At 37.5% G+C, this 20,455-nt stretch overlaps 1 protein-coding gene across 3 annotated transcripts in view; it reads left to right on the top strand.

The window, feature by feature from the left end:
- VPS8 (VPS8 subunit of CORVET complex) overlaps positions 1–20,455 on the top strand; it is a 253,317-nt gene that overhangs the window by 135,656 nt on the left and 97,206 nt on the right. For all 3 annotated transcript variants that reach the window (XM_037027629.1, XM_037027628.1, XM_037027630.1), the window contains 4 exons: positions 4,250–4,339; positions 6,451–6,497; positions 16,346–16,493; positions 19,713–19,802. In XM_037027629.1, coding sequence (XP_036883524.1) covers positions 4,250–4,339; positions 6,451–6,497; positions 16,346–16,493; positions 19,713–19,802 — 375 coding nt within the window. The remainder of the gene's footprint in view (positions 1–4,249; positions 4,340–6,450; positions 6,498–16,345; positions 16,494–19,712; positions 19,803–20,455) is intronic.

Raw genomic sequence — 20,455 nt, 5'->3', positions numbered from 1 at the left:
GCGCCCCAACCAAGGATTGAACTTGCAGCCCTTTGACACTCCCATGAACAGAGCCACCCAGCCAGGGCTCAGTAGATTTTAAAAAATAGTTTCTTATTTTGAAACATAAAAAGCATGCCAAAAAGTGTATAAGACAAATGTGTGGTTTTGTCAAAAATTAAAAAGCAAACATCTGAAGCCCGGATCAAAAATAGACTTCATTTTCAGGGCCTCACTCAGACTGCCTGTGTACCTTTCCTTATCACAGCCCTGCCTCCCATAACATACCCATTACCCTGTTTCCCTCCTGATATTTTCTTGTCTTTTTACATTCTGTGACTGCATATGCCTACATCCCTAAAAGCTTATGGTTTTCTGAACTTTATGCAAATGAAGTTATACTTTGTATTTTCTTTTTTCCTCAATATTTTGAGAAGTTTGCACATTTTGTTACATGTAGCTGTGGTCATTTTTATTGCTATATGGTATTTCATTTTATAAGAATATCATAGTCTGTCCATTCTTTCGTTAGTAGACATTTCAGCTTTTTCCAGGTTTTGACTATTAAAAATAATCCACTTATAATCTTCTTATATGTGCATCTGAACACAGCCACATGCATTTGTCTAGGGCAGTCATTTTCAAACTTTTTTGTCTCATGGCACACCAACTGTTTACTAACATTCTGTGGCACACCATACAGTATATGATACTATTTGCCAATGTGACAAAAAATAGGTATGATTTTGATTCATCACACCAGACAGCTATGGGTGCATTGGCTCTTGTCATTTTTTATTTGACAATCTAAGGGAAAAGAGGTCAGTGCCCCTGACAAAGTAGTCAGGTACTGCACGTTTTAAAAATGCTTGCAGCGCACCAGTTGACGATGGGTGCTCTGGGGCAGTGGTTCCCAGTTTGGTCCCCAGTCAGCATTATAGCATCAGCTGACAGCTTGAGAGAAATGCAGGTTTAGTCTTCACCTCAGACCTACTGGACCATAAACTCTGGGAGTGGGACTCAGCAATGTGTTTTAATAACCCCTCCAGGTGCTTTTGAGGCAGGCTAACATTTGATAATCTCTCTGTAGGGTCTCCAATTGCCCGTTAATTGGATGTATACCTTCACCAGATGCTGCCTTTGAATGAGATTTTTCATTGGCTCTGTATTTTTGCTAGGCTTCAAAATATTGCAGATCTAGTGAATGTGTAATGAGAGTTTAATGTTTTAAATTTACATATTCCTAGTTACTAATGAGGTTGATAGCTTTTCATGTTTGTTGGCCACTTAAATTTCCTTCATGTGATGTGCCTGTTCAAGTCTTGCCCATTTTTCTATTAGAATGTCTCCTATACTTAATGATTTGTAGAAGTTCTTTATGTATCCTGCATGGTAGTATTTTTCAGTGATACGTGTTGTGAATATCCTCTGCCCTCTGTGCCTTTCTTTCTATGGTTCTTTTTAAGAAAAGTTCTTTTTTTTTTAAAGTAGTCAAAATAATTTTTTTCTTCTACAGTGAAGGAGAAGCCCTCCATATTTTTGTCCAAAAGCTTTTGTTTTGTTTTGTTTTTTATCTTTAAGTCTTAGGTTCACCTGAAAAGAGTTTTGTATATGGGGTGAGGTGGGGGTTCAATTAATTTTTTAAAATAGGGGTGCCCAATTTTCCCAGCATGGTTATTTTAAAGGTTGCCCTTCCCCATTGCTCAGCTGTGCTACTTCATCATAAGTATATCAAGGATTTATGTGTTTGGTCTGTTTTTCTGGGCCCTTTTCTGTTTCCTTGGTTTATTGTCTTGTCTGCATCAGCAGCTCACAAGCATTTTAAATATTGTTGCTTTATAATAAGCCTTGATATCTTTAAAAGAGTATTGATTATTCTTGGCCTTTTATACTTCCAAATACACTTTGGAATCAGCTTGTCAAATTCCACCAAGAAAAGTTTTTTCAATCTTACGATTCTGACAGGGATTACAATAAGCCTATCAGTCATTTTTAATGTAATTGACATCTTTATAATATTGAATCTTTCAATCTATGACCATATGGTATGATCTTTTATTCAATATTTTTCTATGAAGCTTTGTAATTTTCTCTGTAGAGATTTTCCATCCTTTGTTAGATTTACTGTCACAACTTTATATTTTTGGCATAACAATGCTATTAATATTTTTTTACTTCCAATATAAGTACAATGTTGACGCTAAGGGTTTTATGGAAGTCTTCTATTTCTAGTATTTTTTTAAAAATATTTTATTTATTTATATTTAGAGAGGAAGGGAAGGAGAGAAGGAGAGAAATATCACTGTATGGTTGCCTCTCATGTGTCCCCCACTGGGAACTGGCCTGCAACCCAGGCATGTGCCCTGACTGGGAATTAAACCATGATCATGTGGTTCTCAGGCTCGTGCTCAATCCACTGAGCTACACCAGCCAAGGCTATTTCTAGTATCTTAATAGTTTTTTCATGAAAAAACTCTATCACCTTTTCTCCCTTACCCACTTTTTATGGTAAATATTGATATTAAACCAGCCTTAAATTCTGTGGATAAATGCAACTTGATCCTGATATACTATCCTTTTTATGTATTCTTTAATTTTGTTTTTATTTAGGATGTTTGTATCAATGTTCATAATTAAGATCTATAATATTCCTTTCCTTTCTTTTTTTAAAAGATTTTATTTATTTATTTATCTTTAGGGGGGAAAGGAAGGAGAGAGGGAGAGAAATATCAATGTATGGTTGCCTCTCGTGAGTCCCCTGCTGGGAACTGGCCCACAACCCAGGCATGTGCCCTGACTGAGAATCAAACCACGATCAGGTGGTTCGCAGGCCTGAGCTCAATCCACTGAGCTACACAAGCCAGGGCTCCTTTCTTAAATTGCATGTAGATACCAAGATTTTGCTAGCCTCATGCAATGAGCTGAAGAAGTTTCATTTTTTAAATTCTCTGTAAGAGGTTAATTAATATTGGCATTTTCTTCCTTAAATGGTTACTGGAAGTTATAGGTGAATCTGTTTGAGCCTGAAGGTTTCCATCAGGAAAGATTTTTGGCTCTTCAATGCAGGTTTTCTGTTACTTATGTCAGTTTATTAAGTTATATTTTTCTAGGAATTTATCCATTTTGTCTAAATCTAAAAATTTTTTAGATTAACTCTTTTATTTTTTAATTAATCAAAACACATTTAGACAGTAAATAAAGAGCCTAGCTTAAGACATAAACAGTTCACATATATTTAAAGATCACTATGTATAAGCCTTAATCCTTCCCCCTCAGCTGCCTGTTCCAACCTATCAGATCATAGCAGATCAGTAGTAGTATCCCTTTTATTATTTGTGATATTGATTGGTTGTGCCTTCTCTGTTTTAAGATGTGTTATATAATAGTAGTATAAACTACAGTTATTTGTGTCAGCTCATTTATTAGTATATAAATACTAACACAAAATTATTAGATATATCATGAATGTTGCAGTCACACTAACTTGTAGAATTTTTATTTGACAATATACTATGCATGTGACCTGTACTTGGTCTTTGCCTTTTAGCCATGTAACCTGCAGTTTTCAGGGTAGAATGTAGGTCACTGAAACCAAGTGAAAAGAGAGTTCAAAGAAGAAGAAGACAGCCCGCAGTGTCTAGGACAGTTTAGGGTGAGGGCAAACTAGAAGTCGTAGATTTGACAGAAGCAGGTATTAACAGTGGTTAATTGGCAGCCATCTGTCTTAGTCTCATTTTTGGCTTAATGACCTTAAGTTGATTTCTTCAAATACTTACAGTTTCAAAATCTATCAGTCATTAGAAGTTTTGGACTTCTTAGCCAGAGAAATTGCAACTATGCCTTTTTTTTTTCCTTAAAGTTAATACTTTAAGGTCAAGGGTAAAATTCACAGACACGGAATTTGAAGAGTTTTTGTTCCTTTTGTTCATCTTGCAGATATCATGGCCTAAGTCCAGAGTTTAGTGCTTTCATTTTCTAAAAATTCTGAATTGCCTTTTATATCAAGATCTGATTTTTTACATGGCACATTTTTTAAAATTTATTTAATTATTGTTCAAGTACAGTTTTCTGTTGCACATGGCACATTTTTAATTTTGCTTATTTACAGTGTGCCTTTAAACTGAGGGCTTATATTGAGGTCTCCTGAAATACATATAGAAGCTCACGAAAATGTTGAAGCAGGTGATCATGCTTCACATCTATGGGGATTCTGTTTAAATTAACATTACAGATTTAACAAAAAGATTTTTATCTTTTTCTTTTGCTCTAGGAACTGGTGTCTTTGAAGCCTTGTAAAGCTGCAGAGCTGGTTGCCACTCACTTTTCTGAACAGATTGAAACAGTCATTGAAAAGCTTCAGGTAAATATTGCAAATGTATACTGGGAAGAAACATCTAGTGGGGAGACGATTATTCAATACCCACCTAAGGACTTTTGATTGTAGTAATTTCTTCAATTAATAGTCACCATTTAGTAGTAATTTCCACACACGTGTGTTTCGGGAGCAGTTGTGATGTGACCTCTGCATTTGGGAATGTGGATGTCCTCCTTCGGGCATAACAAATACTAACATCACACAAACATTTCTGGGACTATAACCTGTCCCTGTTCTAGAAATTGTAAGACACAGAAGATCCATTCCCTACCCACCCCCCATTTTCTCTTACTATAGGAACTATAGTTTACGTACAGTTTTTTTGTTTGTTTGTTTTTTTAATGTACCTGCTGTGAGCCCAAAACATTAAGTGCTGAAGATACAAAAAATATATAAATGTATCCCTGTGTTAAAAGTAGAAGACAAGCCAGAGGATGACTGTAGAATAGTTTGACTTAAATGATAATAGAGCTCAGCACAGGATACTGAGGCAGTACACGGAAAGTCCTCCAGTCCATCCTAGTGAGGGAGAAACAGGAGGCCAGTTCTAAAACTATTTTCAACCCACAGAGCTTCTTACCCCCTTTAAAAGCCAGCAATTCTGTCCTGGCTGAGTAGCTCAGTTGGTTGCAGCTTCATCCCCATAGGCCAGGCTTGCTGGTTCAACCTTTGGTCAGGGCACACACAGGAAGCAACCAATGAATGTGTAAATAAGGGGAACAACAAATTGATGTTTCTGCCTCTCCCCCATCTGCCCTCCCTCTCTCTCCCCCTTCTTCTCTTTCTCTTAAAAAAATCAGTAAGTAAAAAAAAAGGAAAGCAATCCTGGTGAATCTTCTCACCTATAGTGTTGTTATTGTTGTTTAAAAGGTAAGATTACCCATTGCAGGACTTTCTTTTTCCCATAGTCTCTAAAGATATTTAGAGGCAGAGAGGCCAGGTGAAATGAATATATGTAATGTTATTCATTAGGCAATTATGTAAAAGCTGAAAATGTCATGGATTTTTTTAAAAGGTGGTTATTTGATTGTCGACTGTTGCTTTTAAAGAAATAAAGTATTTTTTATTGCAGAGCTTTATTGATTGTGTAAGACAATATCCCACACATATTTTATAGAGTACCTTTTCTTCTGATGCCAAGAAATATGCCTATTTGATCTATTGTTTTCAGAATTCTTGAAATGACAAATAACCCAGAATATTAAGTTGTAACCAGAAGGAAAGCCATGTAAAATGAAACAAAGTGATAGGCCAGGGAAAAGGTAACAAAAATCAAAGACTGATAAATATACTAAATATGTCATATTCTAAATGACATGGAACCTTTTTAGTTTTGAGAGTCCCCTACTTTTTAATAGGTGAAGTTTGACTGTGAAGAAAAGCTAAACTACAATAATTCTTGTTTGTTAGCTTTCTTCAGAACTTAGTAGCATTTATATTTATATAGTATCCTAGGGTCTACCCTGTGTACAGGGCAGAGAAGATATGGCTATTCTTTTTTAAACAGGTAAACAGAGTTGCTAAATCAGTGACTTACACAAAGTCACATCGCTTGTACATGGAGGAAACAGAACCCAGATTTCATGGCATATTAATTGCGAACATGTTGCAGTTTGCTGTCTCTTCTGGGGTTGCTATACTGGGGAGTTCATGAGCTTTTCCGGTGGTGGTTGTTATTTGGACCCCCAACTCTCACCCGACCTACCCATCTCACAGTAGGCCATTGTTGCAGGAAGGACCAGGTGAGGCCATGTGAACCCATCAGTGCAGCCAGAATTCACTCTGAGCCGGGCAGCTCATAGCACCAGCCGTTCCGAGCATCCTTGTGTTGGACCTGCTCCGGGATGTGTCTCAGAAAAGGGCTGTTTTTTGTTTTTGCTTGTTTTTGTTTTTGTGATGAGCATGTGACAGTGGCTCGAATTACTGAGAGGAAATCATCTCCAAATGATTCTTAAATTTTCTTAGATCTGCATAGAGGGCTGAATGGGCATAATCATATGCATGTGTGCACTTTTAAGAGACATTTTAGAATCATTCTTCACCATGGCATAGTTTGAAGAATTTGTTTTAATATTTTTTTTTGTTTTTCTAACCAGAACCAGGTTTTGCTTTTCAAATTTTTGCGGAGTCTTCTAGACCCAAGGTATGTTGATCATTTTAGTTGTTCATAATACATAGATTAGAAATCAAAGAAAATACATTGAAGTTAAGAAACTGGTCCACAGCCTCCAAATAATATGCTGAACCCCTGATTTTTAATATTAGTGGGAGTAGCAGTTACATAGACTATACTAAAATATATAATTTGAAAATAGATTATATCTTAAGGGAATACTTTTCATTTGAACATGGTGAGTTAATAAAATAATTCAAACAAAATAATGCAGTCATTCCACAAGGACGTGTTTCGCGAAGCCTGGATAACCAACCAGCTTCACTCCTTCCTGCTTCTCAACTCCAGGCTGCAGATCAGTGGTTTTACTTCTCAGAGTGTGCACTTAGTCGCAGCCCATCTCTAAATGTCTTACCTTTTAAAGTCTCATTTGAAATATTTCGTTTTAAATAACTGTTCCTGGCGGTATAAGAAGGAAAGTTTGAATATTTTTAAGTGTTGCTTATTGGTATTCACCAGATAAAAACTAGCCCAAGGAGATGATGAAATTAGTAATGGCTTTGTAAGCAAAGCAGCTCTCATGTCAGATCTCANAGCTTCACTCCTTCCTGCTTCTCAACTCCAGGCTGCAGATCAGTGGTTTTACTTCTCAGAGTGTGCACTTAGTCGCAGCCCATCTCTAAATGTCTTACCTTTTAAAGTCTCATTTGAAGTATTTCGTTTTAAATAACTGTTCCTGGCGGTGTAAGAAGGAAAGTTTGAATATTTTTAAGTGCTGCTTATTGGTATTCACCAGATAAAAACTAGCCCAAGGAGATGATGAAATTAGTAATGGCTTTGTAAGCAAAGCAGCTCTCATGTCAGATCTCACACTTTGTGTGACTCCATGGAGTACATTGGGAGTTGAGGGCAATAATGTTTTACACAATCTGAGATGGTCATTCTTAACCAGAAGTGTGTGTCAGCATCACCTAAGAAAGTTAGAAATATACAGATGCTTGGGCCCACCCCCACAGAGTCACCGTGGGCAGGGATGGTTTCCGTGTGCACCTACAGTTAAGCGTCGCTGGCTTAAGTGTAATAGTCCAGGTGCAACAGCTTTCACCTCAGACATATAAACCTTTAAGTTGCATTATAATGTACACCAGCCACTGAAAATAGCCATTTACTTAAGTGACTGTAATATCAGTTTTGGTTATTCCAATATTCTGTGCTATTTTTAGATACCAAAATACCAGTGATTTGGTTGACTGCAACAATTTTTCTTTAAATCCCAGTCATTTAAACCTTGAGTAGTCTCTGCCACATTTTAATTTAGAGTCATGTTCAAATGTTTAGAGAAGCAGTCTGAACACATTTTCTCCTGCACCCCACCCAGTTCAAGACCTTTTCAAAGTATCTGTCTTAGTTCCCTGTTCTCAGAATATTACTGAAGCTAGATTTTTTAAAAAAATTTCTGTTCACCATTTGTATTTCTCTGAGAGCCAGTTGGAGCCGTGGTCTACTCCTAGAATTCACTGGTGGAGATGTCACAGAATTGGAGTTGGGAGTTAAGAGGGAAGGAAGAGGGCTGGGAAAAGGATGGGAAGAGCTGCGGAGGAGACTGAGAGAAGGCCAGAGGGCTGAGCTAGTGGAAGAAGGAGGTACTGTGCCTGAGTTCCCAGCCTTTCTCGGGAGGCTGAGTGCCTGTAATTCCTTTGTGTCCTCTCCTGTGTTTCCTCCAGTGTCAGATATGTTGTCTTAGGTTTGACTCCTCCACTCCTAGATCGTTTATTTTAACCAAGTTCTTTTCTCCAACCATACTACCTGGAGATGCTCAGGCTGGAAGGACATAGAGGGTTCAGCTTTGAACTTGGCCTTTTCTTACATGAAACAAAAGTATAGAAACCAGTGGTGACCAATTCTTGCTTTTTTAAAATGAAAAATACTAATATTAGGTAATATAAATATACAGTCATTTGTGCTGATTTTGTAATAACTTCATAACTTAAACTTTACAGTTTAAGTAAAATTTAATAAACTTTACTTAAAGTTTAATAAACACATCATATCACAAGAGTTTCAGAGGTCTTCCATGAAAAATCTTGCTCTGTTATTACCTACACCTAAATCTGAAAGAGGTTAATTAGGTAAGTCTCTTTAAGAGTACTGTCAAAGTTGTTTTGTTCACTAGTAAACCACAAATAATTTTACATTTACTCAGTATGCTTTCTCTCCCTGAATTAACCCTAACCCAGGATAATTACTCTAAATTAACTTGTCACACATTCTTCCTCACTAGAGGACATTTTTTCATGGCTTTCAGAGAAGGGAAAGAGAGAAGCATCAATTGGTTGCCTTTCCATATGTTCCTGGACCAGGGATTGAACCCACAACCTAAGAATGTGCCGTGACCAGGAATCAAACCTGCAACCCTTCAGTTAACAGACAATGCTCCAACCAACTGAGCCAAATATGCCAGGGCTATTAAAAGCATTTTAAATGACAGTTCTTGGGTTAACCCATAAAAGTCTGTTTAACTTGCAATGCAAATATATAATTATATATACACACACACTCACATATACACATTCAATTTACATTCAGTATATATAATACTATATATATTTACATTGAGGGTTAAAGGCAGGGGCAGAGGAAAGAAATATTTTCCTTCTAGGTTCTTGGCTGGGCCTCTGTATAAAAGACAGGTTAAGAAGAGAAAAGTAGCCTGACTGGTGTAGCTCAGTGGATTGAGCACAGGCCTGCAAACCAGAGGATTGCGGTTCGATTCCCAGTCAGGTTACATGCCTGGGTTGCAGGCCAGTTCCCAGCAGGGGACACATGCGAGTCAACCATATATTGATATTTCTCTCCCTCCTTCCCTTCCCCTCTAAAGATAAATAAATAAATAATCTTTAAGAAAAAAAGAGAAAAGTATGCAAATTTTCTTAGTTTTACATGACACAGGAGCCTCCTTATGAAGGACCTGAAGAAGCAGCTAAACCGGAGTGTTTTGCTAGGGTTGATGAGGAGTAGAAAGTCATGGGAAAATGTGATAGGAACAGAGGACATGAGCTAATAAGGAAGATGTACTAGGAAAACTGAGCAAGGCCTGTTTGGAGTCCTCTCAGTGTTGCTCCATCTTCAGGGATAAGGATGCCCATCTCCTCCAGGTATAGGGAGAGCACTCTCACATCCAAGTTTTATAATCCGAGTTGGGTGAAGGAGGAGGGTCAGAGTCCCTTCTGCAGCTGCCACTTTTCAGATCCTTTTAGTGTGAAGTATTCATTATGCCAAGGTACCATATTTTGGGGTAGTATACCCTGAACCCTGTCACTAGTGATATCCAGAATTCTGGATTGAGGGAGAGGACCAAGGTTAAGAAGCCTGAGTGCAGATGAGGTAAGGAAGAGTAGCTTCTTGAGCTAGCCTTAGTCATAGTTTTGATTATAGAAAGTTGATCTTTGGTGTCCTTTGAACTCTGCTTCCACCCACTCTGCTCCCTTCTTTCCAGGGGTGCAGGGCACACAAACTTCCTCAGGCTCTCCACTTGATAAGCACACTCAGTTGTGTTGTTCCTAGATATACAGATTTTTTAAAAGCCCAATCAAAACTCAAATTACTTTGTCAACTTCTGTATTATGATACTCTTACAGTGAGAATACACAAGTAACATAAATACAATAAAGCATACAGTACTGATGAAAATATACTTTTCTAGGACCCACTGACCTCCAGGGTAAGAAGAAGACAGCAGGTAGTGTGGAGCCTAGTTTACATTAGGCTCTGAATGACTGATTTCCCATCCCAGTTTAGCTTTGTAAAATGGGCGTGCTTGTTAGGACAATTTAAAAACATGGGTATGCTTATTAATTAACCCGAAGTAAAGGGTTAGAGTCTTGTCAGGTGTTGGGAAAACTGAAGTGGGAAACTAGGGGAGTACAGTATGGAAAATATATTTAGTGTTGATATAAGAACATCCAGACCTGTGGAGAATTTTTATGAGTTTATTTGAGCCGAAACTGACAACAGGTGCCGTGAAGCAGGATCTCAAGGGCTTCAGTGAATGACAGTTTTGCAGGTCTTTTTGTACTTTGGGAATAAAGGAAGAAACTATAAGGAAGATTACAGGAAAGAGGGAAAAAGCAAGATGGGGAAATCTCCGTGATTGGATTACAGGATCAATAACAGGATTGGGTGCTCCCTGGAGGGTGGTGACACCTCCCCTGGAGGTGATTATTGTGGCGTTTCAGAGTTGTGAAGAAGTTATAGGCCTGGGGTATGACTACCCACCATGACCTGCCTAGGAATTTATGGTAAGATCACTCTGTGAGGTTACTTTCAGGCTCTTGAACTAAGCAGATTTCTTACCGAAGCTCGGAAGCCCGTTTTCATTCACAGTAGGGACAAAAGGACATCAAGAATAAGTAGACTGGCCCTGCCTAGCAGTTTTCTCTGGCAGACAACTTGAGACTATTTTTGCCTTTCATTCTTCCCTTTTTGTTCTTCTTAAGCAATAGAATATTTTTAAACGTCCAGGTTTACCCTCTGCGTGAAACTCTTATGGAAGCATTCTGGAGAGCAGAGCAAACAAAAGAAAGCAGTTACGTTGAGATGGGGACTGCTTGTGTGTGATAACAGAACACTGCTCTTTTCTGTCCTTGCCCCCAAAACCTGAGTTAATAGGACCATCATTCTTGTGTATATATAGTTTATGCAATTTTGATTTAGCATATATGTGTATTCATTGAGTTCTTTTTTTAAAAAAAAGAACTTATTTGTTTTCAGAAAGAGGGAGAGGGAGGGAGAGAAACATCTATGTGTGAGAGAAACAATCAGCTGTTTCTCACACACCCTGGACTGGGAACCTGGCCTGCAACCCAGAAATCAAAATCAAACCAGAAATCAAACCAGCAGCCTTTTGGTTTGCAGGCCAGTACTTGGTCCACTGAGCTGCACCAGCCTGGGCTGTTCAGCTGTTTTTGAAAGGGTAGCTTTTTATTTTGTCAACAGCATTTTAAAGGAACAAACCATCTAGTTGAATTCTTATGTATACTGTATTTCTATTTTCTTCATTCAATTTCTTTATCTTTGCTATGTAAATAATGTCCTCAGTAGAATTAATTGACCTACAAAGATGTTGGTGACATCCGTATGTAGAAAGCTTAGATAGTTTTGAGGGGAGGAGGTGGTGGTTTAATCCTTCAGTGGCAAATTGTTTTCCTGAATTGAGGCCAGAGTTTGGGAGAGAAAGGATTTGCATATTCCTCTAAATCCCTTCTCTGGGACAGCTGCTACATAAAGCCCCACCCCCATCTTACCCCGGCTCCGTGTGTGCCTTCCTGCTGGCCAAGAATTCTTATGTACATCCAGATGCAGGTTTTTTGTGCAGTGGGAATGTTTAAAGGTTAATACAAAAGAACACTAATGGTTTTTGTGAGGCTATAAGTTCCATAAAAGTAAGGAGAATGTGCAGGTACATTTATATTCACAGTTTTTTCCTCAGTATGATTTTCTCAGTAATGTCAAATTAGCCTTTGTTAACAGTGTCCTGGAGGCCTCCAAAATATATGGTATGATTTTCCCATAGGAAAAAAAACACATAAAATGTTAGATTATATTTCTAAGTCTTTAATCAAAATAAAGTGAAAATTGAACATTGCTAAGTGAATGAGTATCTTTGCCAAGGAGCAAAACATGGATTAAGGAAATGGTTAGACTTTGGATTTAAGTTGAGTCTGTTGGTGCTTCTGTGCATAATTTTGAAGGGACATTTTAAGATACTGACACAGTGTTCAAATAGCATATATCAAAGTTAAAATTAAAAACTAGAATGTTATATATGTTCGTGAACTTTGACATGTAAAAATACCATTCTGCTTTAATGAGTGCCTATTAACTTGGCTAGGCTTACCACCAAGTATTGTGTCTTTGCTTAGTGGAGTACTTTGCCAGCAGCTCAACCTCAGTTTTTTGAACTCTAATGCACCATCATCTCCTAATCTCCAGACCTGATAGAGAGGTAGGTAGGTAGGTAGATAGATAGGTAGAAAATAGCTTACATGCATGTATTTTTTCTTTATTCATAATTCTTTATCATGACATTGTTATCTGCTAACTACTATGTGAGAGTTTGAAATGGTTCAAAATCATACTTTTAAGTCCAAACCTGTTTTTCTCCTTTATTTTCTCTCTTAACAAATAGCATACCTGCCCATTTATTTCATTGAACACTTTACTGAGTAAATACAGCATACTAAGCACTGAAAGACATAGGAGGTAAAATGGCGAATGAGATGAAGCCCTGACTTTATAATATTTCCATTCCGATGGAGGAAGTGGACAAGTAATTAAGCAATTGTAGTGTGTTTTAAAAATCCTGGTGATGAATTTTATACTTTCTCTTAACTACTCCAACTCCACCTTCTCAGCTCCACCACAGAGAACCAGTCATCAAAAATCTACCTCAGGGCTACAATTTCCGTGTGCTTCCAGCTCTCGTCTGCACACACCGGTTCAGTCACCCAGCATCTCTCTCCTGGTCTCTCTGGCTGGTCTCCTAACCAGCCTTCCTAATTCTACTTCTGTTTTCAAGCAGACAAGTAATGATAATGTCCCCTTCCTTCTTCTCAGGCGTCTCTCAGTTCCCATTCCTCAAGGTAAAATCTAAACTCCTCATGGTGTGCAAGCCCTTCTTGGTCTGATTCAGGCATACCCAGCTTCATTTTCTTGTTTTGACTTCTCTCTTTTCCCCTTTATTCTGCAACCGTACTGAACTAATTGTTTATAGGCTATGCCTCATGTAGTCACCCCCCCTTCCAACATGTTTTCTTTCCTCTTGGTCCACTCTGTTTCCTGGAGAGCAATTACCTATATGTATTAAGAGCTTAAAAGTTATGCATGTACTTTGGCCCAATGATTATGTTTTGGAATATATATTTTAAGGAAATACTATGAAAGAAAAAGTAGCTAATATTCGTATTAGCATTTATATAGTGAGGAAAACTATCTTAAAAAGTGGTTGAGGGAGATGGCTAAATAAATATTAAGGCATATGAGCATAATTAAATACCAAATTGACAAGCATGGCTATGTAAGTATAAAAATAATGCTAAACTGACAAAAATACATAACATTAAATAGTATGCACTGTTGGGGAGGAAGAAGTTTCTCTCTACCCTTCTAGGTTCTCTCAGCTGGTCTAATAATTGAGTCTATATGAGACAGATTAACAAGATAAAAGTAACCAAATTTCATTGCATACATGTGTGGGGGAGCCCCACACGTATGAGTCAGAGATCCTACACACGACCCGTTCAAGACAGAAGGTGAAACGAGGTAGATTCGACACCAGGAGCTAAGGAATAAAGCAAGGCATCTGGAGCTCCATACGGGAGGAGGGCAGCTCACAGGACGGCAAGAAGAGCAGGTGGGCAGTAATTAGATATTTGCCCTGCCGTATAAATAGGTCATCGCTCTTACATGGGCACGACTCTACTTTAAATTCTTTAAGGGAAAGGGAAACTTTTCTCTTGAGCCTTCAGGGTCTCAATTGCCTTTGGCTCAAAAAAGTCTTCATGCCAAAGTAGCACATCTTGGGGAGGCCTGTTCTTAACCCCTTCGGCACATATCCTATCTGTGTGTGTGCTGAATGATAGTGAGAGGACATGGAGAGATGTAATTGGCTTAATGGTCACTATGTTCTTTGCCCGTGTTAAAGAACAAAAATTCAACCGAGTAAATTGAAAGATTTGATTGGCTTTATTAAACAGTTTTGAATCGGGAGCATCCCATCTAGTGCATAGAGAGGTGCTCGTGAAGCTGTAGCAAATGGAAGATTTTTATTGGCACAAACTGTGTAGGACAAGAAAGTTGTAAGCAAGAGAAAAGAAAGGATTAGTTCAGGCCAAGGAACTTTTCTTTAAGTGAGGACTTAATGCTTTCTGTAAATGATGATAAATAGCACTTCTTTTTACTAGTAAGAGGCTTCAGTTACAGGAGGAATTATATTTACACACAGTAAATCTTTCCCAAATTAAGAGCTTTATGATGCTAGTCTTGACCAGAAGTTGGGTGATGAAGTTCTGCTGCTTGGGGCTTTCTGTACTCACTAATGGGCTAATTCAGTATCATCTCAAATTGGCTATAAATCCCAAAGATGAGGTTTTCAATTTTTGTTGTTGTTGTTGTTTTGTATTTCACAATTGTCTTTTACTCCAGAGTTTGTTAAGTGACCACTATTTCCTATGTAAACCACCACTTCAGTGTTTCTGCCACATAACCTGACAATTGTCTATTAAGTGTTTGTGGCCAAGTACAGTATAAACTTTGAGAGCAAAGACCTGCATTCATCATTGTTTCCCCAGCATTAGCACAGCCTTGGCACATAATAAATAGGTGCCCAGTAAACGTACATGAAATTGAACTTAACTAACTGGAAGTAGTAAATTGGACTGCCCTCATATGGAGGAAACCAAATATAAACCAAATATAAAATAGGGTATAAAGATGACAAGGACTAGGGCAACAAAGTCAGATATGGCTAGGAATAGATCCTGTCAGAGGGTCTGCATGAAGAAAATAGAGGGTGCACATGATAAACCCAGGGACATGATAATAAATTTCTAGGTCTGATGAAGGTAGTGTCTCAATAGAACACTATGAGGTAAAAGAGAAAAGGGAATGCTAATCAGCGTTTCTGGACATTAAGGTGAGCTGATGTACTTTTCAGATGCTTACACCCTATTGTAGGCGATGTTAATATTTTAACCTACATCCTACTTCTGTTAATATGTCTTATAAATGCAAAGCTATGGAGCAAATTAAGATTAGACATAGCATCTGCCGCTGAGTCACAGTGTTTGATTCTTTCCAGACATTTATTTGCAAAACCCTTTACAAATAATGAAGATGTGAATACACATCAAACCAAGCAAATCACCCAAATGAACAGATTTTGATGCATTCATTTGTGAGGGAAATAATGTGTCTGCTGGGAAATGATTAGGCAACATCAACTTAATCAAAACTTTAATAAGTAAACTGTAGCATTAGTGAATTTACATCCATTTCTGACTTGCTTGTCATTCTTGCTCATAAATGCAACCCATTATATCCATTTCTCAAACCTCTTTTTATTAGTCATTTATCAGCTACCTGCTCTGCCATATACCCACTGCTGACTTTAATGACTATTAAAATTAGCATAGTCTTGGCACATAATACATCAATGCTCAGTGAAAGTGCACAGTTGTAGGTTTTGAGAATTCATTACTGGGGAGACAGACTGGTACCTACCCTCACAGAGTTTACAGTCTTTTAGCGGAGATGGATAATTAAAGAAGTCATTAGAACCTGGTGTGATTGGTGCCGTGAGGGAGAGACAACTGTCAAGACTGAAAGATGGAATATCTATCTATCTATCTCTCTATGAATCAAATTGTTTCAGCTGAGTTGGGTGATCTATTTGTTAGAGCAACAGTATAACTTCTGGCATGATTTATTGGAGCCCCCACTGAATATCATTTCCTTAATTATTCAATGTAAACTGGGAAATACTGTGATTTAGAGCAGTGGTCCCCAACCTTTTTGGTACCAGTGACCCATTTTTTCCATGAAGGGAGTGGGGAAGGAGGTGGAACTCAGGTGAGCTTCCCTCTCAGTCTGGTTCCCAACAGGCCACAGCACTTGTATGGTCCCTGGCCTGGGGGTTGGGGACCTCTGGTTTAGAGTACCTGTGATGTAACACACAGTTCATCCTAATGATGTAAGTCACAGTGAGATTTTTTAATTCATCCCCAGAAGGTAGTGTTGGTTTGAAGATGATAAGCTCTTTACCTGTCGCCTTAGTTACAGATATGATTAAACTATGCTGCTCTTCCGCCTTTTGTTTCCAGGGAAGGTATTCATGTAAATCAGGAGTTGCTGCCAATATCACCCTGCATCACAGAGCAGTTCATTGAGCTCTTGTGTCAGTTCAGCCCAACCCAGGTTACAGACACGTTGCAAGTCCTTGAGGGCTACCGCCTGGAAGAAACTATCCAGGTAAGACTAATTACGCAGAAAAGGCAAGAGTGCACTTTTCCTAATCATTCACCATTTCACAAATGAGCAAGGGGAGATTCACATACTAAATTACTTACCTAAATTCATAGGTAGTAAGTGGTAGCATCTGAGGTTGAATCTGGATAGTCTGACTCCATAGTGCAGGCTTTTCATTGCTGTGACAATAAACTGCTTTTGTGTGACTTGTATTCTAGTAAAGCCAGAAACAGCACACGTCCATCATTGTTATTAATCAAGCTTCGCAGACACACTAGCCAACTGATAAACATAAAAAGGAGTACAGTAAAAATATGAAAAGTTAAGAACAAGCTCTTGTTTGCAGGCACTGATGGTTATATAGTCCTCCTACTCAGTGAGACTCAATAGCCTAGCACGGCCATTGCCTTTATTGTCTTCCCCCATTCTTGCCTATTTCAAATGAAAATGAAAATGACAGTGTACATACATGTGTACATATCTAATCTACTATAAGAGGCTAGCATGTTCCCTGTTTAAAAGTTACACTACTGTTACATCTCCTTCCTTTTACTATCAATCAGTACTTACGTACCAGGGATGTGTATTTTCTGCATCCACCTCCTGAACTGCCCACACTTAAAATTTTTTAAATTATGAAATATTTCAAATATGCAGAAATGAGCGGAAGAAACATCAAATACATAGGCACCCACCAAGCCAATTTTATAAATATTAATATTTTGCCATACTGGCTTGAGATATTTCTTGTTCTGGGGTTTTTTTGTTGTTTTGTTTTAGAAATAAAGCACCTTTTATTTGTCATGCTCCCTCCCTTCCCTGAGGTCACCACCAAACCGAAGGGGGGAGTTAATCCTTCCCATCCATGCTGTTTCCTTTTCACATATATAAGGCGGGGCAAAAGTAGGTTTACAGTTGTTAATATGTGAAACACAGAGTTTATTCTTGTATTATTATTTATTAATTATTATGTTCCATATGAACAACAGAGTGAATATGCCACAGTGTATATATTCCCATATTCTTAGATACTCAGATTGTTCCTGGTCTTTTGCCCTTACAGACAATGCTACATTAGCCATCGGGTTTCTCTGAGTAGTGCCCCTGGAAGTGGGGTTCTTTGGACAACAGAATAGTTTGATCTAGTGATATTGCAAAGCTGGTTTCCCATTTGTTTCTATTCTCGTCGTCGGTGTTTGGTAGTTGCTGTTTTTCCACATCCTTGCTAATTCCTAGTATTTTTAGACTTTTAATTTTTGCCAGTGGGAAGGGTAGCATTGATTACTCATGACATTGAATATCTTTCCATTTTAATGACCCTTTGGGTTTTTCTTTTCACTGAATTATTCATATCGTTTTTCTACTGAGTTTTTGCCCTTCTTACTGATTCCTAGAAGTTCTGTTTAATTTCTAGATCTCTAATCCTTGGCTGATTTCGTATGTTGATTTCTTCTTCCAGTCTCTTATGGTATATCTTTTAACTTGGTTTTTAGTGACTTCTTTTTAATTTATCAGTCTTTTCCCCTAGTGTTTAATTTTTTGTATATTAGTCTGACTTCCTTTTGACCTTGAAGGCATGAAGGATGTCCTCTTTTATGAATTTTATAAGTTAACTTTTTACATGTAGGCTTTTAATTCATCTGGAATTTATTTCTATGAACAGATCAAGAGAGGGATTTATATATATATTTTTTCATATGGGTGGCTAATGGTCCATGTGGCTTTTTATTGTCCTTTCCTCACTGATTTATGATGCCATTGTAACATGCACCAAACTTCCAAATGTACGTGGACCCAGTTGTGGGTTCTGTTCTCTTCCTTTGATTATCTGTCTTTCTCTATGCCCACACCACACACTCTAGTTAATGTAGGTTTAGATAAGGCTTCTTCTTTGAAAGAAGAGTGTTCCCTCCTCATTCTTTTTCTTTAAAATTCTTTGGCTACATTGGCCTCTTACTACTGCACATCAATTTAAGAATCAAATTGTCAGGTTCCTTTAAAAACATTCTTCTGGAATTTTGATGAAGAATACATTGAATTTATAGATTTATTCAGGGAATATTGACATCTATGGCATTTTCTTCACATTCAGAAACATGGTCATCTTTCTAAAATGCCTTTTATGCTCTTTGATAAGTTACATTTTAAATATAACTTAATGACATTTTACATAAGGTCCTTGCACATATTTTTAAAAAGTACTTATACTTCTGTTAACATTTTGAAAGGAAATTTTTGAAATGACATTTTTTATTGATTATTGCTGCTGTATGTTATTACTTTTTAAAAAGATTTTATTTATTTAGCCCTGGCTGGTGTAGCTCAGTGGATTGGGCGCGGGTGTGTGAAACAAAGGGTCATGGGTTCGATTCCCAGTCAGGGCACATGCCTGGGTTTCAGGCCAGTTCCCAGCAGGGGACACATGAGAGGCAACCACACATTGATGTTTCTCTCCCTCTCTATCTCCTTCCCGTCCCCTCTCTCTAAAAATAAATAAATAATTTTTTTTTTTTTTTTAAGATTTTTATTTATTTTAGAAGTGTGTATGTTATGATCTCCCCCTACTGGAGATCTGACACAACCCACACCCAGGCATGTGCTCTGACTGGGAATCGAACCGGCAGTAACCCATTGGTTTGCAGGCCAGCACTCAATCCACTGAGCAACGCCAGCCAGGGCTTCTACTTTAGTAGTTTTTTCAGATACTAATTTGGGATTTGTTAAACCTCTCTGGTATTTCTCTATTGTTTCTTTCTGTGGCAGATTTTCTTTAAGTTTAATTGGTATTTCTTTTTTACTTATTAGAAACTCTAGTTTATTAATTTTATTATTTAGATACCACAAATTTATATGTAGTGTTTTCATTTTTGTTTTGTACTAAATATTTTGTGTATAATTATACTTATCAATTTCTGGGTTATTACTATTTATGTAATAACATAATATGGTTCCCTTTACTCCAATGGATATACCTCATTCATATGTGTAACATTTTTAAAATAAATAAGTGAAAAAAAGTGAATGTACTTGGTCTAGTCAGAATCCAAAATAGGGCACCACTATAAGACCAAAAAGTCAAATATTTGAGTATTATACTATGAAGTAACATACTACCAAGGTATGAATTCTTTAATAATCTGGAGGTATTTTCATCCTTAATAGGATCTTTTCACTTCACAAAAAAGATTCATAAACAAAATCCTATCTTTTCCTCTTTCCTAGATTACCCAGAAGTATCAACTTCATGAAGTCACTGCCTATCTGTTAGAAAAGAAAGGAGATATTCATGGTGCCTTCTTAATAATGCTAAAGGTAACATTTTACTGTGTTTGCTTTGTCATGTTTCTGTCTGTACCTCCATTCATTAGTCTGTCTTTTCTTTGAAATATAATTGACATATAACATGTATAAGTTTTCATCAATCCATTTTAATTTCTTCTCTTTCATAGTAAGTTGCAGGCAATAGTACATTTTACTTCAACATTTTTCTCATGCATGTCATTGACTAGAGTCAGTATTTCTTTGTAATACTTTTGTAAGGTAAGATTTACATACAACAAAATGTCCAAGTCTTAAAATACCATTTGATTTGTTTTGACCAGTGCGTACCCTGTGTAACCCTAGTGCTTAACAAGATAGAGAACATTACCTTTACCCCAGAAAGTTCTCTCATGCTCCTTCCTGGGCAGTTCCCGCTTCCATTACCCCAGAGATAACCACGCTTCTGATTTTTTTTCCCACCATGGATTAGTTTTTTCTACTCTATCCATTTATATTAATGGAATCACTCAACAGATATTATTATATAATTCCTCCTGCACTCAGCGTAATGATTTTGAGATTTATCTCTGTTATTGGAGATGTCAGTATTTGTCTCTTAGTATACAGTTGTATGAATATACCACAGTTTATCCTTTCTTGTATTGATTGACACCTGAGTGAGTTCTGGTTTTTGGCTATTACAA

Source organism: Sturnira hondurensis, unplaced genomic scaffold, assembly GCF_014824575.4.
Source record: "Sturnira hondurensis isolate 20B ecotype Veracruz unplaced genomic scaffold, ASM1482457v3 Scaffold0019216, whole genome shotgun sequence".
NCBI lineage: Eukaryota > Metazoa > Chordata > Mammalia > Chiroptera > Phyllostomidae > Sturnira > Sturnira hondurensis.
This window is presented reverse-complemented; position numbering and strand designations above follow the sequence as displayed.